The 21,855-nt window shown below is 44.9% G+C and overlaps 1 protein-coding gene across 4 annotated transcripts; it reads right to left on the bottom strand.

Moving 5' to 3' along the window:
* Positions 1-972: 972 nt before the first annotated feature.
* On the bottom strand, positions 973-20,625 carry USP18 (ubiquitin specific peptidase 18). Of its 4 annotated transcripts, XR_015259602.1 has the most exons (13): positions 20,510-20,625; positions 17,108-17,303; positions 15,952-16,048; positions 14,005-14,150; positions 11,991-12,070; positions 11,028-11,174; positions 10,084-10,179; positions 8,877-9,047; positions 7,837-7,968; positions 7,343-7,392; positions 3,163-3,502; positions 1,271-2,013; positions 973-1,134 (listed from the first exon to the last, which is right to left on the bottom strand). XR_015259602.1 is itself a non-coding variant. In XM_086755856.1 (11 exons), coding segments are annotated over exons 2-11 (1,026 nt in total). In that variant the 5' UTR covers positions 17,214-17,303; positions 20,510-20,625; the 3' UTR covers positions 973-1,133. The 4 variants fall into 4 exon arrangements, 3 of the variants coding, with proteins under 3 accessions (XP_086611982.1, XP_086611970.1, XP_086611978.1); XM_086755856.1 differs by lacking the exons at positions 1,271-2,013; positions 3,163-3,502; XM_086755844.1 differs by lacking the exons at positions 973-1,134; positions 1,271-2,013; positions 3,163-3,502 and adding an exon at positions 4,799-6,817.
* Positions 20,626-21,855: the final 1,230 nt, after the last annotated feature.

The raw sequence follows: 21,855 nt of genomic DNA, 5'->3' as shown, positions 1-21,855 counted from the left end.
GACTTTTCAGGAGCCAAACAGCTTCAGGTGTCTCGTCCCTTGACGCCATGTTAGTGTTACTTTATGGCCTTTTCCGTTTGCACGCTGTCCTACATAGGATTTTTTTACCATTCACAACTGAAAAACTTCTTCTGCATAAACTGAATAACATTTTTACAAGGCTCAGTAGGAATAGCAGCCTATTCTGGAAAATCCCAAACCTCCTGGTTTTATGCAGAGCAGGTTTGACCTCAGCCTGGAGGCTCCTGTGTCCTGCCAGGAGGAGCTGGCATGCTACCTAGTTTCACAGCCCTCCCCAAAATTTTCCAATAACTCATTTTAAAGATATGAGAGTTAAGCATTTATTGTTTATCTAGACATTAATTAACCTTTCCTTCCGTGTCATTTCTTTGCCTGTTACGAGCAAAACCAACCCCGGGGTAGCACCACATTTCACAAGGCAGCATCTCAAATGCCCAGTGACCTGGGACAGGTCACTTCATTCAGACACTTTTAACTGCACGCAGACCCTGCGTGCAGAATATGCTCAACCTGAAAGCATAAACCTGTTGTTTTGAAGTTAACGCAGACAGAAGTCAACAAAGCCGGAGAGGCTGAGCACGAGCAGGCTCAGCACTCCCAGGGCAGACACTCAAAGAGACCCTGCAGACCAGCAAGCTTCAGTCAGGTGGCCAAGGGTCCACCCTGCTGCTTCCTACAACAGGTCCCCAGTGGTACCAAACTCTTGTCCTCCAGCACCAGATTTCCTTTAGGATTTTGTACCTTTTCATGTCAGCTAGTTTTCCTCTTGTATCTTCAAGCTGTTGCTCGTGCCCATCTCAACCAGCAGTGGCCTCTCTCTCTGTCTACACCACAGACCTTCTCACTGCTCCATCCCCACACCCTGGCCTTCTCCCCCACAGCTGGCTTTGGCCCCAGGCACCTCAACCCCGTGCCCAAGGATTTTAAATGAGGTGTGCAGGTCACTGCAGCTTTAGCACAAGGCAAAGGAGAACTCTTTGATTTTATTTCTGAAGTCAAAAAGATCAGTCCTCTTCTGCCAGAATTCTGCAAGGAAAACAAGGTTTAACCAGCAGCTGTACTGCTCAGTGTGCACTGTGGAGATTCGATGTGCTTATGTGGTTTTCTCCTGATCTGTAAGAAAAATGTCTTACACAAAGGAAAGATATATGACGACCACAGCGCTCTGCACCATCCACCTGATGATGTCACAGAGACTGCCGACATACCTGTGCAGCTGATCAGCAACCAAGGACAGGAAGAAACTCACTTCTATCACTGCAGAAACTAATGTATATTAGTAACAGGCTGGCTTTCCAGTGCAGCTGCCATGTTCCCTGTCCTTCAGCGACGTGTAGCCATCTCCTTAATGAGAGGGATTCTCCCAGTTCCTCAACCTCCGCTTTGCTCATCACAAAGGCAGACATGGAGAGGGGTATCCTGCTTGCTGCTTCGGCCATCCCTCACACAGCAAAGCACATTTTCACACTGAATCAAACTGCATCCCACCGGCTGCTGAAATTTCAGTCATTAGTCTATTTTAGGAAAACAATCATTAGCTCAGAGCACCCTTTCTTAAGCCTATGTGAAGGTCTTCATTCCCTTTGCCTTTATTTTTAAGTTCCTGTTCAGTTTTTCACAGCACTTGTGCATTTTTTTTTTTTTAATTCAGGTAGATTTAGCCCAGAAGCATTTCTCTTCCAGTTTCCTGACTTCATATATGTCAGAATTTTTTTTTTTTATCTACCAAGCTCTCTAAAGCGCTGGTGACTCCTGGACGCATTTCAACAGGCAGGTACAAACAGTGCTGAGCCTGACAACTTGAAGCTGGTAAAATATAAGCCAGCCACGTGGGAAACAGCACGGACTCAGAGCTAAATAGCTCTCTTCTAAAAACTAATTGCTCTGTAAAATACCTTCGAAAGGTTGTTTGAGGTTTCTGTGTGCACTTCTTAGGAACGTGCTGCTCTCTGCTCACAGCTTCAAGCCCAAGCTGCGTTAGGAGAAGAAATACTAGTGTGGATGTGTCGTGGTTTTGTTTAGTAGGGGGGGGCCTAAGGTGGTAGCTTCTGTAGGAAACTGCTAGAAGTCGCTCCCCTTTGTTCAGGGGACTTGGCCAGGCCTAGGGCGGACCCGCTGCTGGCCAAGGCCGAGCCGATTGGTAGCAGAATGTCTCGTGATAACGCCTCTGCGATAACGTATTTAAGAATGGGAAAACAGAAAAAAAAGAGAGAGAGAAGAGAAGATGTGAAGAAGCTGAGTGGGGGCAGAGGCGCAGAGGGGGAGGCGCAGGCCTCATGGGCCTTGCAGGCCTCACCCTCTGGCCTCTCGCCAGGCAGCCGACTGGGCCCGACTCGGTCCAGCCCGGCTGCAAGAAGTGGAGAGGAGATGAGAAGTGAATGAGATGTAAAAAAGATCCTGAGAGACATCTACCAGCCTGTTGTGAGGAACGGCTGCAGACGCCAAGGTCAGTTCAGAAGGAGGGGGAGGAGTAATGCGGCTCCTGGCCAAGATTCCCCTGCAGCCTGTGGTGACGACCATGGTGGAGCAGGTTGTCCCCCTGCAGCCCATGGAGGTCCACGGAGGAGCAGAGATCCACTTGGAGCCCGTGAAGGACCCCATACCGGGGGAGGTGGATGCCTGAAGGCAGCTGTGGCCCGTGGAGGGCCCGCTGGGACAGCTGTTCTGGAGAGACTGCACCCATGGAAGAGATGACCCACGCCGGAGCAGTTCCACGAAGGACTGTGGCCCGTGGGAGGGACCCCACGCTGGAGCAGGGGAGGAATGTGAGGAGCTCTTCCCCCGACCATGAAGCAGCGGCGTAGACCAACATATGATGAACTGACCACAACCCCCATTCCCTTTTCCCCCCTATGCCGCTTGGGAGGGGAAGGTAGTAGAGATAATGTTAAGCTCGGGAAGAGGGAGGGGTGAGGGGAGGTTATCTTGTTCTCTGTCTCATTATCCTGCTGTTTGTAGTAATAAATGAATAGTTTTCCCCAAGTCGAGTCTGTTTTGCCCGTGACGGTAACTTTGGGGATTTCTCCCTGTCCTTGTCTCAAACCTCGAACCGTTTTTCCTTATATTTTCTCTCCCTGTTTTTCTCGGAGTGTGGGGGGAGTGAGAGAGAGACTGCGTAGTCTGGTCCGATCGGGGCTGAACTACGACAGGATGTTACAGGCAAAGCCAACCCTGGCTTGACATCATTGCCAAAATTTCCCAGTGAGAAGTATAGCCTCAGCCAGGGGAGGACCAGAAATTTGTCTTTAAGGACAGGAGACCAGTAAGACAAAGCTGCCCAAAAGGCAGTGCTGCAGGAAACACAAGGGGCCAGCAAAGGGCCAGTGCTGGCTTCCAGGAAGGCAAAAACTGAAGCTGTTCCCAGGGGCCTGCTCCAGGCACCGGCTTGAACCCCAGGCTGCTGAGTCCAGACGGAGGCGTGTCCATGAAGATAAAAAGGCAGCGACTGCTGGTGAGAGAACCTGCTTAGCAAAGGTTAAACCTGCTGGAAGAAGATGCCTTTGATGACTTAAAACTACCACCATTCCCCTGTGGGAATATCATTACAGGATTCGCTATTGGAATCTATCAGACACAACAGATTCTTGTGATCAACAAAATTACCAGTAAAGCCAATTAGTAGTAACGCTAAGTCCTCATATGATTTACACATTGCATTGTAGCTTAGAGTAACTACAGTCTTATCAACCTATGGTTTTTAATCCCTATTAGAAAAGGTCCTTTTTTGACGGTCTTTTTTAAACATAAATCTCCTGTGCAGTACTTTTTTCTCATACCAATGATAACTAGTTGATAAGTGACTCTTGTAAATTAAAATGATACTGGAAGTAAAGTATCTAAAAAATGATTTCTCTTTTACTTTCATGTATAATTTGGGGATTTACAACATAACAAAGTTTTAGAGATTATATGTGTGTGTGTGTGATATATATTTATTACATATATTACATATATGTACTTTTTTCTATTTTTTTCTGTGTGTTTCTTGAAGGCGGGGAATATCTGAATCTGAGCAGGAGTCTGTCAGAGATGAAGCAAAGACTGTGTATTTTGCCACTGCTCCTTCCCTTAATGCACGGTAATCCCAAAACAAACAAAAAGAGGAAAGGAAGAGTTACCAGGACCTACAATCATCTCTCCACACATGTTCTCTTGGCTTTATCTGGCTTTTCAACACCCTTGCTGCCCGTTCTAGGCTTCATTTGCACAGTGACTCCAAGACAGCACAAACCACCCCAATTCCTTTGCAGTGACTCTACAGAGGAAAATATTTTTCTGGCAGAAATCCTGGGTGAAGTGGACTCCATGTTATAACCGGTCACCATGTATGAATAAACTAGCACAGAATCCCACCCACTTAGCTAAAAGTCATCCTTGGGTAGTTTATTCATTGTAGAACTGAACTTTACTGTGGACACAGAGGCAGCCAAGGTAGTTTTTTTTTTGCAAAAGCAGCTCAGGTCGAGGAGATTTTTAAAATCTATACACAATGCAGTTTGCACACCTCCCATTCCTTCCATGGCCCATCCGGGCCTGGAAGCAATATAAGCTTCCACGTGACAGCAACCTTGACAATAAACCCACTGTGTCTCTAGCACGAGGGCAAAGTGCCCAGGGAAGGTTTAGCCTCATTTCCTAGGCTATTGGAGCTAAACATTAGCAGTAGCTCTACCCTGAATATTTATCTGAGCATACAACCTCTGTGCATGTGGCCTGGAGCCTCCCACGTGCATTTACGGTATTTGGGAAAGAAGAGACCAAGAATAATCCACAAGACTTATTTTCTAGGGAATTTATCCCATACCATTTTATTCAAGAAACATTGACTACTTTTCATTGAGATACTGACTGAAAAGATTCTTAATATATCTCAGCAATTAATTCCTTGAGGAGTGATATACCTGGAAGGTTATGACACAATTAAGGCATTTTTCATAAGCATAGCTTGGTTTTAAATTTCAGGTTATATCAAATTAGAAATGTCTTTCAGTCTCTTAACTCATTAACTTCTCAATTTCTGGAAGTGCACTGTCTTTCAGCTACTTCACATACACCAAGTGCTGGATAAAGCAGACGGGAACTTGATTTTCTTCCTCACCCATTGCACGGTGCTTTAGAAAGAGTGTAACACATTCTCAAAGGTGAATAGACGGAGAATTCCTCATCCTGGTGACAAACAATACACTGGAAATTTTTTTAAATGCAGAATGAACAGTACAAATACAAGAGATTTGAACAGAATAATGGACTTTGCTAGTACAGTGAAATAAATACCTGCTAGTTCATAAAAATGTCATTTCACAGCTATGCTCCAAGATTTCTCAATTCACCTTCCACATACCAACAGAAAACGGACATAATTTGCAAACTTCATTATCAAAATAAAATTAGGTTATATATAGCTATTATAATTAAAATAATAATTTTTAAATGTGCTCAGTCCCACAAAAATAGCACCCTTGTAAAGATCCAGCCAAAGAATACGTTAGGCTAGAAGGTATTTTTAGATCTCAAACTACTAGAATCACTGATCCTTTCACAGAGTTAATACTTACCACAATGAGTGCTTTAAAAGCATCACAACCAAAGTTTTTAACTTTCCTCACAACTGAGTCTCGTGATGAGACTTTAGAACACTTGTTCTGATTGTCACATTACCGACCTTCCTTTCTAGTTCCCTCTACATTTTCCCTCCAGCTGTGTGGTCTTGCCGTGGGAGCACAGGCTGAACCAACAGCATAGAGTGACAGGACTCAACAGGAGATTTAAAAATTACCCACTCTCTTTATAAAATTGTTCTCTCCAGAATACTTTCCACTTGACGGACAATTCCACTTCATGAAGGCAGAGAGCAAGACAATTCAAACTAGCAACCAGCTGAAGAGTACTAAAGGAACATCCCAAAAGTTCAAGTACATCAAGGCATCTCACTTCTCCTCTTATCTGAGTTTATGGACTGTATTGTGCAAAATCACTAACTAGCCTCAGAATCTCTGTTGCTCTGAATATTTTCCTCTATACAGGAAATAAAATGCATATAAATGCCTGATAAGTATGCTAAAACAATCATCATCTGCATAAATACATACAAACTCATCTGGTAAATCAGAACTACTACAATAGCTCTTAATTTAAAAACACCTCTTAGTGCTGACACCGACTTTCAAACACATCTCAACCCCTGTAATGACTCATTTTCAGGAAGGCTTTAAGGAGCAAACGTCACTGCTGCATTTGTCATAAGGGTTCTAGTCCGTGTTCCAGCTGCTTCTCAAGACTTTTGGGGTTCCCTGCCCAGCTTGCCAGCATCTAACATGGCGCTAAGAGGGAAGAGTAAGTCTTACTGGCCAGGTACGGCTATCACAGCTCTCTAGCCATACCACATGCCTCCCTGGAACATCAGACAGGCTTTCAGGTCAAATGCTTCCCCGTACTGGAATCTGGGCATCAGCATTAAAGAAAGCAGTAAGTCAGCAGAGACAAGGACTAACTTTAAGAGGAAATGAATACACAGAATCACATAAATATCAAAAACATATGAAAGAAAGATTTTCTAGGTGCAGGAGTTCTTAGATCCTTCCTCTAGCTGAGTGTCTCCTGCACTTCTTTCATAAATGTCAAGACAGAGGTCACTGAGTGCAAAATGTTTCTTATGGAACACTCGTACATGTCCACACTGGCACAGAGGTCCTGAGCTCCATGGACAACACACAGCTTCCCAAGACATTCTGATACTCCTGGATAAGGCTACTGAGGATGTTTTTTCATGTAAAACAAGAGATAGGCTGTTTCTCCCCTGTGGAAGCAAAGAAAAAGCAAAACAAGATGTATGTTTGAAGATCTAGGTTGCAAGTAACCTCACAGGTTTGCTCCTGCTCAGCTTTTTGAGGTTTAGGTCAACTGAATCGGCCCTCTCCAATGTTCCTGAAGCAGCATACAAAGCCAGCCCCCTGGCAGCGCTATAGCTTACAGGAGGGTTTGTTTCTCTTCATGGCTCCTTTCCTTATGACGCATCAAGAAAAAGAACATGGAGGAATCCTGACTGACGTATCTAATTTAGTCAGGATATAGGGTCCAAGTGGCAATTATAAGTGACAAGACCATTCCTGCAGCCCCATTTGTGACTACTCAGTAATTGTGCAGGCCCCCGTTATAGTCATAGGCAGTCACACCAGCATAACCAGAAGTCTCTTCTACTCTCCTACATCCCCAGTACATCCCAGGCAACATGCAGTTCAAATCATTTGTCTTCCCTCTCTTTGCTACCCTCATTTCAAATGCTAGAGCAGCATTAGGCAGAAACCGAGATGTGTTTGCTTACCAGTGGAGGTTGGAATGTCCATAGGTGCATTTAACATCATCCCATGATACCTAGAGAAGAAAAAAAAACAAGGGAATGCTGATAAAAACTCTTTAAGAGATGGACACACTGTGATACCAGCACAGAAATCCTCATTAACAGTGGTATAAGTGGTACTTCCAGGAACTAAACACCTTTTAAAAAAACAGTTTATTGCTTTTACCCTTCGAGGAAAAACAGTTCCTTTGCCTCTTCTGAACACATACATTAAACAGATCTACGGTACATAAAACAGGGTATACAGCGAATGGCTGCTTCTGAAAATTGCAAACTTGAACCTAAGGCCTTGTTTTGTCCTCAGCTCAGAGTATGCTGCAGCAGAGGAATGAGGTGCACAAAGCTCTGCAGCTTCAGTTTTCTTTCCCAATTCTCTTTAATCAGCAGTCAGTCAGACTGAATGAGATCTGGAGGAGTGTCCAGGAAGCTACAAAAGAAATGTGGATTTGTCTCCTCACCTGGCAAACCTTAGAATCATTGAAGCAATACCATTTACCCTCTGTGAGACTTCGAATATAGGCACAGTAGTGTCCAGAATTAGTTGATCCTGAATGAGCAACAACAGCAAAAAGCTCATACTGCCAGGCAGCCTGTGAAGAACCACAAAGAGTAACTTTCAGTGCAGCAATTCTCATTTGCCATTGGCTGAAGAGAAGCAGCAGCCAGGACAGCAAGAATGTGCATTTCGTAAGGAAAAAGGAGAAAGATTAGATTGGCCTTGAGGATTCTGCCTTTTTTGCACTTACCCTCAGAGTTTTGCCTGCCAGCTATGCGCTGGCAGCCTCCCTGGAGATCACAGGCATGTGAAAAAGGCAGCAGGACAGCAAAAGGGCAGCCAACAGTGCACCAGCGAGGTTTTGCTGTTGCCACACCTTCCCTTGTTATTTCTCCGGAAGGGGAACAGAACCACAGAGTGGCACATCACTCCCAGCTGCTTGGCAAAGCTGTCACCTCCCTGTTAACCTCAACTCTCTGGCAAACAAAACTGCATGGGGAAACTGCCAGGAATGGAGTTCCTCTGTCTTGGACTAGTGACCTCCGCAAAGCAGTAGGTCTGCTGCTCACTGAGGCCGTCTTGCCCTGGAGGTTGAACAGGACAGAAGTTGCCTCTAAGTTTGGTCATTCAAATGAACTGTGTTTTCATCTTTTCTTCAGTATATTTAGAAATGGAAGAAAAAGTTATACTAAAGACTCAGAAAAAAAGAGATTGGTGGGGTTTTTTGTAAAGCCTGGCTTCTGTCCTTATGGCAGAAAGCTTCAATTATGGTGCCTATGGTGACTTAATCTGAGCACAGGAAGTTGAATAATGCCTAAACCAGTTAAAACCATGGGATGTGAGACAATACCAGGCACAGGTAAAGCCTGAGACACACATTTTTAAGACAGGTGCTTTGAACTGAGGCAAGTACTGGGGTAATCTCTTAAAGTTTTTAGGAGACTTGAGCAGAGGGGAGAAGAAAATCTGCCCTTTTTAAACAGGGCCTTAGGAGTATCTCACCTTTTCACTGTCATCTGCTTGGCACTGATCTTCTGTCAAGACTGCATTGAAATCAAGGTCTTGCGGGAATGGCAGATAGTGACTAAGCTTGTGAACGTAGGATGACTCTTCGAAGCAGAAACGCTTTAGGTGTATGGTCAGAGTCTTTGGCAGATGGACTAGCTTCATGCTCTGTAAAGCAATAAATAATGCAATTGAAAACTAAGGAACAAACCCTGGGGAGGTCAGGTAGAAACAGTCATTGCCACCCGGTACATGTAGCAAGGAGAGCAGTCAGCGCTACAGCAAATGACTGCCAATTCCACCGGACAGCAGATGCCAAACCTTTGTAGCTCATCTGCACGAGACACATACATGTTACAGAGCTGTGATAACCACATTTCCCAACTTCAGCGTGATCAGCATCCAGCCTTGCTTGTCTCATAGGCTGCTTTGTTTCTCATCTGCTTTCTTAACACTAGGTTGGTGAAGAGAGGCAAGCCAACAACCTTCTTGTGACATGTAGCCACTGGAGCTCCGTGGAGGACGCCAAGCTGACAGCTCATTCCTTCCAGCACTGCCTATGTCAATATCACTGCTGCTGCCATGGCTGCCACCAAGACACATGGATGCGCTGTGGCCTCAGAGTGCCCGCTGGTGAAAATAATGTGGAAAGCTCCCTCCAAGCCTTGAGCTGAGGACGTCTCCCTTACATACCTCTCTCTTCAAAGCACTTGCCTCTTCATGAAACAGCTAATTCATCGGCTGGCAGAGACCAGTACTGGCAAAAATGGGGAGCCCAGTGGAGGGCAAGGGAAAAAGGAAATCACCCTGCAGTAGCCTACTTTTATATGTATGCACAGCTCCAGTAGCATATTCTTGTCTACCTGTGGGGCTACGTAGTGGTGTAAAGCCTCACGGTGGAAACACAACATAAGCCAACAGAAGCTTTCCTGCTAGTACAGAAATGGTGGTATACCATCCCTCGGTGACTTACATTAAAACCCAGGAAAGCATTCTTTTATTGCTAGAGCTACATCTACAGCAGGGAGCTTCCTAACAGGAAAGATGCATGTGGTTTATACCCAGCTGACATTGCTGTGCTGACAAATCTCTGAGTTGTTGACTTCCTCTTAAACTGGTATGGTTGAGTCCTTTCCCCACCCTTCCCAGTTCTAAAGGGAGTTCTGTGTATAAGAAATATATAGGGAAATAATTCTCTGAGTACCTGCAAAAAAGGTGTTTTCCTTCCACATTGTTCACAGAAACACATGTTGTCATCAGTCAACTCTTCTGGATGGAAAAAGTACTCCAGACAGTCCTCCTAGAAAGGCAGAGATTTCTTTCAACTGAATTCCTTCAAGCAGGATTTCTATTTCTACTTGTACAGAGTACATGCAAATAGCAGAGCTACAGAAGGCATATTCAAAAGACAAAAGACTGCCTGGCAGCCTAAAAAAGGGTACCCCCTTTTTCCTAACTGCTGGTGTTATTACATTAGTTGGGAAAAAAAAAAAAAAAAAAAAAAAAAAACCAGAGTACCAAATTTTCCACAAAAAATATGTTGATGCATAACTTTTATACCTACTTCAAAGCCTCAGAGGTTTTGAAAGAGGTTCCTTTAGGCTGAAACGGTATAAAGCAGTCAGAGAATAAATAAGGTCCAATGGCCCAGTGTCACCCGAAAAATCCACTGTCTATTTGTGGCAGCACTTACACAGCCACCATCACTGCTGTATCTGCATATCAAACAAAAGTACTGACTTAACAGTAAAAGAACACTGCACTGGGTAAACATAGTGTGTCTGGAGAGGAATTACAGGTTATCTAGGGCACCTCACTGTAGTATCTAAGGTCTCACAGGTACACATCACTGTGTTAATATGAGCCTTGAGTCTTACAGAGTATTTAGTCAACACTCTTCAGAAAGGTGATTCAAGGACTTTATTTTCCATCTTCCAAATCAAACAAGTTTTTTGAGAAATTTAGAACCCCTCAAAACAAAAAAGAAATGTGAATGAGAAAAGATCACCTCAAAGCCACAGACACCCTGCAGAGATTCTTGCAGAGATTCTACATGTGTCCCAGGAGAGACCAGTCCTGCAAGAACGCTCCCACAGTAAACAGAGCAGAATCTTCTTCCTAAGGAAATAGCGCTACCACTGAACTTACCAGAGTCTTCAGCATGTGAGAATTTGAATCCAGCACTGGAAGTGGAAGGGTTAACATGCTGCTGCTCCTCTTTGTTTCAGAAGAGCATTTCTGACAGGCCAGGTGCTCCTGAACACAGATAGTGTACAAACAACTAAACTCTTCAACCTGGAGGGGTAAAAAAAGGCCAAACAAAGGTTTATGAAGAACACAGCTGAGGTATTCCCCTCTGTGGGTGGGAAAGCCCATGTGGACACATTATGTCATGCAATCTTACTGCTTTAAGGCTTGAACCCAGATCTGACATTGACTTATGTGGACAGGGCACCTCCCACCATTTAAAGGAGAATAACTCCTTCACCTCATCCCCTAGCAGAGGGGAAAGACACAGCCCATAACAAGATCAGATAGTTAAATATCTGCTTTGATGCAGAATTTTATTGCTTTGTTTGGAACTGCACAAGAGCCTGTCTTCTGTACGAATACAACTATGACAGTGGGTGAGGAAGAGTCACTCTTCTCTTAAATTACACTGCTCCCCTAGGAAGAACTGTCACATGCATAACATACTAACAGTGACTAATTATAATGAAATGCACACGGCTGACTTGGAGGAGAATGGAGGAGCTGTGTCAAGACACACCAATAAGTGCTTAAAGAAATTAGAAGAAAGAAGAAATGCAAGGTAACAAAATTAAGTGCTGCAAGAAGATAAATCTTTGTTATTAATCAACTCTCCCATTAAAACAGAGACGCTGGTATGCCACAAAAAGTAGGATGAACAAAAGTTAACTGTGTTTCAAAATGCTGAAGTCTAGGAAACCAAGATTCCCTCCTCCCATTTGAAAGATGAGAGGAAATACTCAAATAGTGGATAATTTTAAGAATTTCATTTAGGACGATTGTCTATGAATGAGATTCTTCAAGGGGAAACCATACATGACAAGGGGTCAAAGGAGCTGGTGTTTCAGTGACTGTCCTTACCAGCTCTGGCTTTTGCATCTGCCTCTTTATCAGATTCCAGAGAGTCAGAAAGAGCTGGGCAGCATCATACTGCACAAACACTGGACAAAGAGAAACCACAATCTCAATCAGTGTTATGAACAGCACCAACCACAGGTTTCCCACAGATGGCAAAGGCAGATTTATTGTCCCCCATCAGATCCAGTTTCTTGCTCCCTTGCCACTCCCTGTCAGGGACAGAGCTTAGAATGGAGACAAGCTGCAATGTCTCCGTGACACCTAAGCAGGCAGTGGGAAAAGACGGGACACCCTGAATGCCCCATTGCACAACCCAGTGCAAAAGTCATGTCCTTGTCACCAGATGCAGGGCGAATATACTCAATACCTACCAAAGGATAGGGCTCAGATGTCTCATTTGAGTTGGGGTTGCATTTATTTGAGTCCTTCTTAGATATAATACAGGGAAGATTCTATTCTCTTTTTCACCTTCATTACTCCACATACTTGACTCCCCTTTCCCATCACTAAGGCTGTAATGCTCCTGAGTGCTGAGAGAAAAATTATAGGGAGGTCTAACCGTATGTCTCATCCACAGAATGGTATAAACCCCTTGATCCCTACACAGGGAAAAAGCACACAGTTTCGGTACAGGAAGCCAAAGATGACGTAGTAACACTATGTTTTGGCTTTCCACTCTAGCTAAACTGGCATATTAAGAAACCTATGTTGGTAGGATACAGCTCAATGCACAGCTTGCTTAAAATGGCTCAGCAGAGAATTGCTTCAAAATTGACCTTGGGGGGAAAAAAAAAATCCACATCCTTGAATGCAAAGAACTTATGTTCTCCACCCACGATGAAATCAAGATTTAGGAACTGGGCAAAAACTACACATAGTTTAGCAAAATCTTGATATTTCTGGACTACCTCTATGTTTGATTATAGGTGAAACAAATTTTGTGGAATAACCCAACAACCTGAGGTGGAAGTGCTTTCAATTTCCCTGCAAATCTGCAGGTACTGACTTCAGCTGGGTTCTAGTAAGATTATACACACCCATGACTAAATGAAGCTCAGAAAATGTACCTTTCCTCATGTCTAATAGCACATCTGTGATTCAGGTAAAGCACCACTTGCTGGGATATAGGACTTTATGAACCACACCTGAATTTTAAAGCAGAAGGACAAGGTGGGAAACTTGTCCAGCTTTACAAACTCTCTTTGAGTATCTCTCTTTAACTGGAAGAGGGAAGGCAGAATGCAAAGGCATTCAGTTTCAGGGAGAAAAATGATGCAAACAAAAATATTCAGGTTATCTCATATTCCTTCTTAATACAGGTTTGAGCTGGCTGCCATCTGTCCCTTTCAGTGCTTTCCTAAAACAGTGCTGTCCTGTTTTGGCTTTTGTATGACAAAGATCCAGGCATTTGGATACACCATTTTTATTTGTACACATAAACAGACCCTCAGCATCGCATTGTCATCAGTCACCCACGCATTTAACAACCTCTCTCCTTTGGGACCCTGCCCAGGTGGGAGGTTAAGCCAGCAAATTCTTCTCTCTGCCCTTATAACAAGGAACAGGAAGGATATGTTTTCTATCCTTGGGGCTCTGAGCGAACACAGTATCTTTTCCATGATTCCTTCCCTCTAATAAGAAATAGCAGCTGTTTCACTATTATCATGCCAGTATAGCAAGACAAACCAAGCTATAAGCTATCCTCCCTCTGCCCTGCGTAGCCCTTTTGCTCTGGCCAGTATCAGCAGTTGAGTCTTCGACCAGTCTGATAGTCTTCTCACCCTTGACATCAGCAAGGATATCCAGCAGGGGCTTTTTTTGCCTCCTTCACAAGTAAGACACAGCATCTCACTCACAACTGGAAGGCAGCTATAAAGAGTACTATGTCACCATGTACCTAACTCCTCACATTTCTGAATCTCTGAATGAGATGTTAGAGTCTGCACTGCTTGTTAGTAGTTGATAATTAACATTCCTGGTCTGTAGACAAAGGTGGGCATGAGGCAGCACTGCTTACGTTTCACTTTGTATGCTGAAAGACAATAAGCGAGGTCTCTGGGAGAAACAGCTTTTTGCTTGCGACACTGCATCTCCTCCAACAGCAGGAGCATTTGGTACGGGACACTCCTTATCTTTTGCATGCGAGTTCGTGGCACTGTGATCCTATAAACAGAAGAATCAACGTGTATGGTAATCAAGTGGTACAATGGAGAAATATTAGACATGACACCTGAAGGAGCAAAGGTGGATAGCACAGATAAGCAACTCGAGAGTAACCAGAATGGGCACGTTTTTAGTAAAAGAAGGAAAAAGGGGAAGCAGACACCTGCACTGGCTCATCCCATAGGGCAGGCTGATAGTTCTAAAGTAAAAGGACACAATTTTGGGCTGGCCTGTTCCTGAGTAAGAGTAAAACCAAGCAGGACGTGAAGTACTTTAGTTACAGTGAGTTTCAGAGCTGTTCTTGCCTCCCACGCATTCATGCTTTCATTCTCAACGTACTCTCAAAATTTCATAGGCTTGTATATCATAATGCTTGTATTTCAACTATATGCCAACTGAAAAGCTCTTCACCCTCCCTAAATTTATTGCAGTCCACAAGTTTTTCTAAGTCTTTCTTCAAATAACAATGATAACCTACTGCCTACATTATTTAACTTTGCCAATTTATGACACTTCTGATCTCTGCATGCCTGTAACTTGTCTTCTTACCCCTCTGCACACTGGTGACTGTGTAAGAAATCTGGAGAAAGGAGGACTGAATAGGAACTTCAATAATCACTTAGATAATTAAAGCTGCAGTGAATTGAGCAAACTGAAAACAAATCAAACCAGTTATTAGTGTGGTTGGTAGGGAGGCAGAATCCCCAACCCTCCTCACAAACAAGTAACAGCACAGTCATGCAAACCAAAGTAACACTACATATTCACTATCTGCAACAACACTTACTCTTCTCTATCAGGTGTTAGCTAGGACAACTGGGGGCCAGAAGCTATGGATCATAGAATCATGGAATCATAGAATAGTTTGGGTTGGAAGGGACCTTTAAAGGTCATCGAGTCCAACCCCCCCTGCAAGGAGCAGGGACATCTCCAACCAGATCAGGTTGCTCAGAGCCCCGTCCAACTTGGCCTTGAATGTTTCCAGGGATGCGGCACCAACCACCTCTCTGGGCAACCTGTGTTCCACCACACTCATTGTAAAAGAGAATTTCCTTCTCTCTAGTCTGAATGTACTTCCTTCTGTTTTAAAATCATCACTCCTTGTCCTGTCACAACAGGCCCTGCTAAAGACTTTCCTGTAGGCCACCTTGAAGTACTGGAAGACCGCTATAAGGTCTCCTGGGAGCCTTCTCTTCTCCAGGCTGAACAGCCCCAACTCTCTCAGCCTGTCCTCATAGGAGAGGTGCTCCAGCCCTCTTATCTTTGTGGCCCTCCTCTGGACTCACTCCAACAGGTCCATGTCTTTCTTATGTCAGGGGCTTCAGAGCTGGACACAGTACTCCAAGTTGGGTCTCACGAGAGTAGAATATGTTCACCAATGATCACTATACGATCACAAATACGTTTATGTTTGGATGCTTAAAGTCACAAAATTAATAGTGAATATGGTTACACACGACACTTCCTTTAGTTATAATGGGTTATGAGCATATCCGGAATAAAATCATATCCTGTTATGGAAAAGGGAGATACAAGTCATAAAGACTCAGAGGTCAGGACTGTAACTTACCAGTGTGCAACTGACACACGAATCAGGGACGACTAACAAGTCAGAAAACTCTAACTTCTACCTTTGCAGACCCTAGTCTGTATATAACAGACACAACAAGGCAAAGACTGTGCTGAGTGAGCCGAAAGAACCTTGCTAATCCAAGTCTTCAAATGCACATCCTACATGAAAAAGGAGTGGAAACAACAGAGCAATGATGGAAATATCTCAGGTAGTTCAAACAGGTGGTACCTTCGAAGTATCCCAGTGAAGTGTATATTCATGAGGAACACCTGCAGCAGAGAGTTCAAACAGCAAGTCTGTCCAACGTTGTACAGTCCAATAGCTTCTGTAGGCACAGAAAAAGAAGAAGTAACTCCTGGAGATAGGTGCAAGAAAAGAAAGTGAAAATTATTTGGAAGTGGCAAACTCCTCTCGCACATACTCAGCCATTCAGTGCATAGACCAAGCATCTTGGTTAGATCTGAGAAAATATTCAATTTACTCTTACGTTCCTCAAGCAGATAACATTTATTTTTGTTTGGCAACTGACAGGAAATATCCAAATAAGCCTGGATTATGATACTCAGATGCTTCCCAGTTCCTCTATCTTCAGTCCTCTCATAACACATCTAAATATGGAATTAAAAAAACCCAGAAGTCAAAGGCTGCCTGTATCGCTATTTTTATTTGGCCTGGTACACATCCAGGCCTAATAACAAAACGAAGAGCTACATGTGGGACCACATGTTTAGCACACAGGCTTTAAATTTCCTCTTCAGCCTACTTTTGGTATTCTTTGTCTCAGTTTCAAAGAAAGGAACTAGCCTGAGAGAAGCGGAAAAAGCAAGTCACAGCTGTTCATGTTGCATCTAAAAAGGCAGCATATTCTGTGGTGCAAAGGAGTATAAGTAATTGTAGACAGAAGTTAGAAATTGTTCTTCTGAAGTCATCACCAAAAGGAGAGAGGACATGGAACGGAAACTCAAAATAATTGAAATGCATACAGTCAGTGGTAAGGGTGGGCTATAGCTGGGATAGGACAGTATGTACACCTGAAATACTGGTGACAGTTTTTGAGAGGCCAATCTAGTGATGCAGAAGAATAACTAAGGCCTAGTTCATGGTTTAGCAAATCCAGAAGCAACGTTGGCCATGTTCAGAAAGAGACTGGGCTATCATCTAGACCTTTTTGGTTGCAATGGCCAATTTGAGGAGTTAAAAGGAGAGATCCTCATGTAATCCTTTCCCAAAAAAACCAAAATGGCAGGGCAAAAAGAGAATCGTCTGTATATTCCTCAGCAAAGAGGTAAAGAATAGGAGAAAATTAAGCCTAAGGACAGACAATGGAACAGCAGGCATTAGAAACAGAAAATAAGGGAGTGAAGAATAAACAAAATATTATTACCATTTTTTAAGTCAGCCACACCAAAGAGTAATGTTAGCCTCTGGACTTTGGTTTTCATCTCTTTGGCTTCCTCTTCATTATTTTGGACATCTGCTTCTGCCTTCATGGTCTTGCTTAGTGCCAGCTCTAATTTCTTGCTTCTTTCTTGATGTCCACTTCTTTGTCCCACCAACAATGTTGTACAAAGACAGAAGGACTGCAGAAAGACACAGAAAGATCAGAAAGAGGCAAAGCACCCAGAAACACAGGATTTGTCTTTTTATTTGATATTTTCATTATGAAAAAGCTGGAATGTCAATAAAATTAGTAAGACTACTGTGATAGCATTTGGTATAGTCAAATTAAGATAGGTATTGTAGGTGTGCGGACTATAGGCAAGGTAACAGACATGGAGCTTGACCAGCAATTGCTCATCCTGTCTTCTTTTTGTGGCTAAATAAACAAATGAATCTTCACTTCCACAGAAACAGCTCCACCTAGTCAGGGAACTCCAGATACTATGGATCAAGAAGATTTGTTAAATAATATGATGAAAATTTTCCAAATGGCAGATGTTGCAAAACTCCTCTGTATATTAAAAGCAATGCTTTATCACCCGAAGTATCCCAAGTATTCAAATGGGCAAATTTCACCTTCTCTAGCCTTTTGAACTGATAAGCATTTGTTTGTTTTCTGTACTGGGCTCTCTGCGTTGTTTTTAAGCACCTTAGTCACAGCTCTACTGTGGCACTTTGGACTGTAATTTTAAAAGGCATTTAAGCACCTAAATATCAGTTTCTTTCTATGCTCCTTCAAATGATCACAGGTAAAGTAACTAAGCAAGAGAACCACTACAGTGCCGTGATTTTCAAGGGAGTATTGAACAGACCATTACTCTGACAGTCTCTTACGACTCAGCTCTTTAAAATAAAAGTTTAAAAAAAATCACCAAACTAAAGCAAAGTAAAAATACACAAGCAAAACAAAGTGACAACTGTTTAAATGCAATTACATAAAAATAAAACTTTTGAAAAGCCCACCCAACAGGGAGGTAGAATCAGAAAAGGCAGATATGCTTAGGGAAACATTCACGGGGGGGGGGGGGGGGCGCGTGGGGCTAGAACACAAAACAAATGCTCAGAAACTATTATTTTACAAATATTACACAGCACGTAAAATGAACCTGAGGAAAAGTAAAGCTACCAAGAAAGGGAAATTAGCAAGAGATCCTGGTTCTGCCGTTCACAAAAATAAAATCTTTGCTTTAAAAGCATGTTATTTTTCAGGTTAACTGTGCCTAATAATGTTAAATATCAAAGTTTCTGAAGAATTTATCAGGCAGCGAAGCTAGAAATGGGTTTTTTTCCCCAATTATTACCTTTAGGCTTAAGTACACTTTTTCCCAACCGTAGTTTTGATTCGTTACTTTTGAAGTCAAAGTGTCATATACTCAGTTTCACTAAATATTGTCAAATTTACTGAGGAGTTTTATTTGGGAAACAAACAAACGAAAACCCTCAGACATTCAAAGACAGATTCAAGAATACTGCATTTTATATCCAAACCCAGAGAGCAGAACGGCCATGCAGGAAAAGAGAAACTGGATTAGATTTCTTCCTTTGGAAAACAGAGTCTGAACTCGCATTGCCTCTTCCTCTGGAAACGATTTAACGAGGCATTCAGGTTTCTGAAAGCCCACCTGCAGCAGGAGCCCATCTGTGCTTGTACAGCAAGAGCCAGTGGGTTTAGTTGCTGCAGTATCAGCCAGAAGGTAAGTAACACTCACAGCCAGTGGGGATGCCAAAGGAGACAGAAAGGAGGGGGCAGGCAGGGCAGAGGTAGTTAAACAACAGCTAGGGATGTAGAGAGGATGAGGCAAACTTGCAAGACATAGCTTTTAGCAGGAGAGGTAGGATTAAGGGTGGGATGAAAGAGCAAGCTCAGGACTAAAAGGCTTCAGGTCACTAGAGAAATAGGTAGAAAGACAGTAGAGCAGAAGGTTACAGAGATGGGAGGATTTGGGTCTCTGGTTCGCTGAAACTCCCCCCCAGGGACTACTAGCAGGAACTCTGGTGCAGGAGCAAGGATGTGAACACAACTTCCCAACCCTTGCAGAGAAGTGATGCATTTTGGCTATCTGAAATAAAGTATTCCTAAGATTTGCACTTGACTCCACCTGGAGTACCACGTCCAGCTCTGGAGCCCCCAACATAAGAAGGGTTTGGACTTGTTGGAGTGAGTCCAGAGGAGGGCCACGAAGATGATCAGAGGACTGGAGCACCTCTCCTATGAGGACAGGCTGAGAGAGTTGGGGCTGTTCAGCCTGGAGAAGAGGAGGCTCTGGGGAGACCTTATAGCAGCCTTCCAGTACCTAAATGGGCTTATAAGAAAGATGGGGAGAAACTTTTTAGCAGGGCCTGTTGTGATAGGATAAGGGGTAATGGTTTTAAACTGAAAGAGGGTAGACTCAGACTGGATATAAGGAAGACATTTTTTACGATGAGGGTGGTGACATACTGGAACAAGGTTGCCCAGAGAGGTGGTGGAAGCCCCATCCCTGGAAACATTCAAGGCCAGGTTGGATGGGGCTCTGAGCAACCTGATCTGGTTGGAGACGTCCCTGCTCCTTGCAGGGGGGTTGGACTAGATGACCTTTGAAGGTCTCTTCCAACCCAAACTATTCTATGATGCTATGACCTTCCCTTCCCTACATAAATGTATTAAAAAAACCTGGTGAGTGAGCACAGGAGTCAAGGACCAGGCTCCCCTCGCGCCCCCTATTTCTCCTCTCTCACTGGAGAAGCAGGGTCGCTTCTTTTGCAGGTCAGGAGTAGGACTCAGTACTGCTCCCTCAACGCACGTGGTTTGGCCAAGCCAAGCGACCACGCTAGCGCTAGGCAGAGAAAAGGTAACCTCGTACCCTCCACCCTGTAATTAGCTAGCCCTCTTACTCACCCTCCCTCAGCCAGCCCCACGTCCTCCCTTTCACACTGGCGTGCTCCACAGCCCATCTGCCCTCCCAAGGCACCAGCCTCTCACCACAAACCCCCAACGGTCCCTTCACACCCTCGTACCACAGCCCCCTCTCTGCCTGAGGAGGGCCACCACTTCTGTCCGTTGCTGCCTCTTCCCAGCCGTCGTCGCTCCTTTCCCCTCACTCACTCACAGGTATTTTGGGGAGCAGGCAGACGAGGGGATGGCGCTGAGGCAGGAGGTGGGCTGGGGGCCCTGGGGATGAGATGGTGGCCCTGAGGCACTGCCCTTCACCTCCACATATCTCGCGGATGCAACTGAAACAAAACTTTGCCATCAAACTACTTGTCATTTGGCAACTTCCCCCCCCACCCCCCACTCCTTTTGTCCTGGCGCACCGTGGCTCTGCCTCGTGCCCTCTCTCACAAACCGGGCAAAAAGTTTCCTTACCGATTCCCGCAGGACCAGGAGCACTTCGAGCCGGCGGGGGACTCGGCCACCACCGCGTCTCCCCCGCACCGGAGCTCAGCTGGGACTCGGAGGAAAGAGCACCTGCAGCCCGGCGGCCGGCAGCGAGCGGGGAGGGACAGCACCGGGAGGAAAACGGGGAAGCGGCTGCCACGGCGAGCGGAGTGTGGAGCCGCCTACGCGGTTTATTCTCGCCGGCAGCGTCAGAGGGCGGCGGCAGCGCCCGAGCCCGCTCCGCTGCGTAGTTTTCGTTTCCCGCTCCCGGCAGCGTGGGGACAGAAAGTGAAACTCCCCGCTCCGGCCTGGCCCGCCGCCAGCGCCGGCCGCGCTGCCTCACCCGCTACAAGATGGCGGCACCTCACAGCGGCGGGGCCCGGTGGGGTCAGAAAAGCGGCCGAGGTGCTGTACCCCTGCTTTTGCTCGGAGGCTCCCTGCTTGTCTCTGGGGCCACAGGCCCGGGATGAGCTGCTCTGACACCAGGCTGGGACGGCTGCTTGCTGGCCTCCTCTGCCACGTCCCTGCCTTGCTCCAAGGCCTTGGACTGGTTCAGTCTGGTTTCTTCTGGGCTGAGGGGAGAGTGAGTTTTAGAGGGAGGAGTGAGAAATTGAACTCTGCAGAAAAAAAAAAACCTCTTCTTTGGCTGAGGCGGTACCTCAAGAGGTTTGTTCTGCCCAGACTTTGTGTGGTCTCTTGTTACCTCTCAAAAGCAGACATGTCTTTGGCCTCGTGTTTGTTGTGTTTAGCCACAAAAGCAACAGAAAAGCCGAACTCTTCTCAAGGCCTACAGTAGCCTACGTAGATGTGAGAAATAGCTAATTTAAAATAACCTGAAATGAATAACTAGCTTAGAAACTTAACCCACATGGCAAACAGAAAGGCTCGGCAGTTTCTCATCTGATGATGGGCCGTGGTGTGCGGCAGGATATACGAATGGCAGCACATCAGTAAACAGACTCCAGCGCCAAGCCAAGCTGTGAGACTTCAGGCCTCAACAAGTCACCTATATCCAGATGAGCAGAGGTGCTTGGGTGGCCGCTTCTCCAGTCTGTATATTGGGTTTCCAGGCTTTCCCCTTCATCTTGTTCCTGGGTGTCTGCAGGAGGAACGGAGTGGCACAGCACCCTGAGCTTTGCTTGTCAGAGGCTGGCTACTGGCCCAGCCTTGCTCCACCTGAGGAGGTAGGAGAGTTTAAAGGTGAGTGATGCTGCCCTGCAAAGCTCTGCTGACTGGTGAAGTGGTGCGGGAGATGTAGGGAGTCCTGCTATGTGTGTGAACAGATTGAACCTCTGGGACCCCAGAAGGGAGAGTCCCTGTGTGATTTGGCATAC

The sequence above is a fragment of the Chlamydotis macqueenii genome, chromosome 1 (assembly GCF_036417535.1).
Source record: "Chlamydotis macqueenii isolate bChlMac1 chromosome 1, bChlMac1.mat, whole genome shotgun sequence".
Classification (NCBI taxonomy): Eukaryota; Metazoa; Chordata; class Aves; order Otidiformes; family Otididae; genus Chlamydotis; species Chlamydotis macqueenii.
The sequence above is the reverse complement of the archived record's forward strand: the minus strand, read 5'-3'. Positions and strand labels throughout refer to the sequence as shown.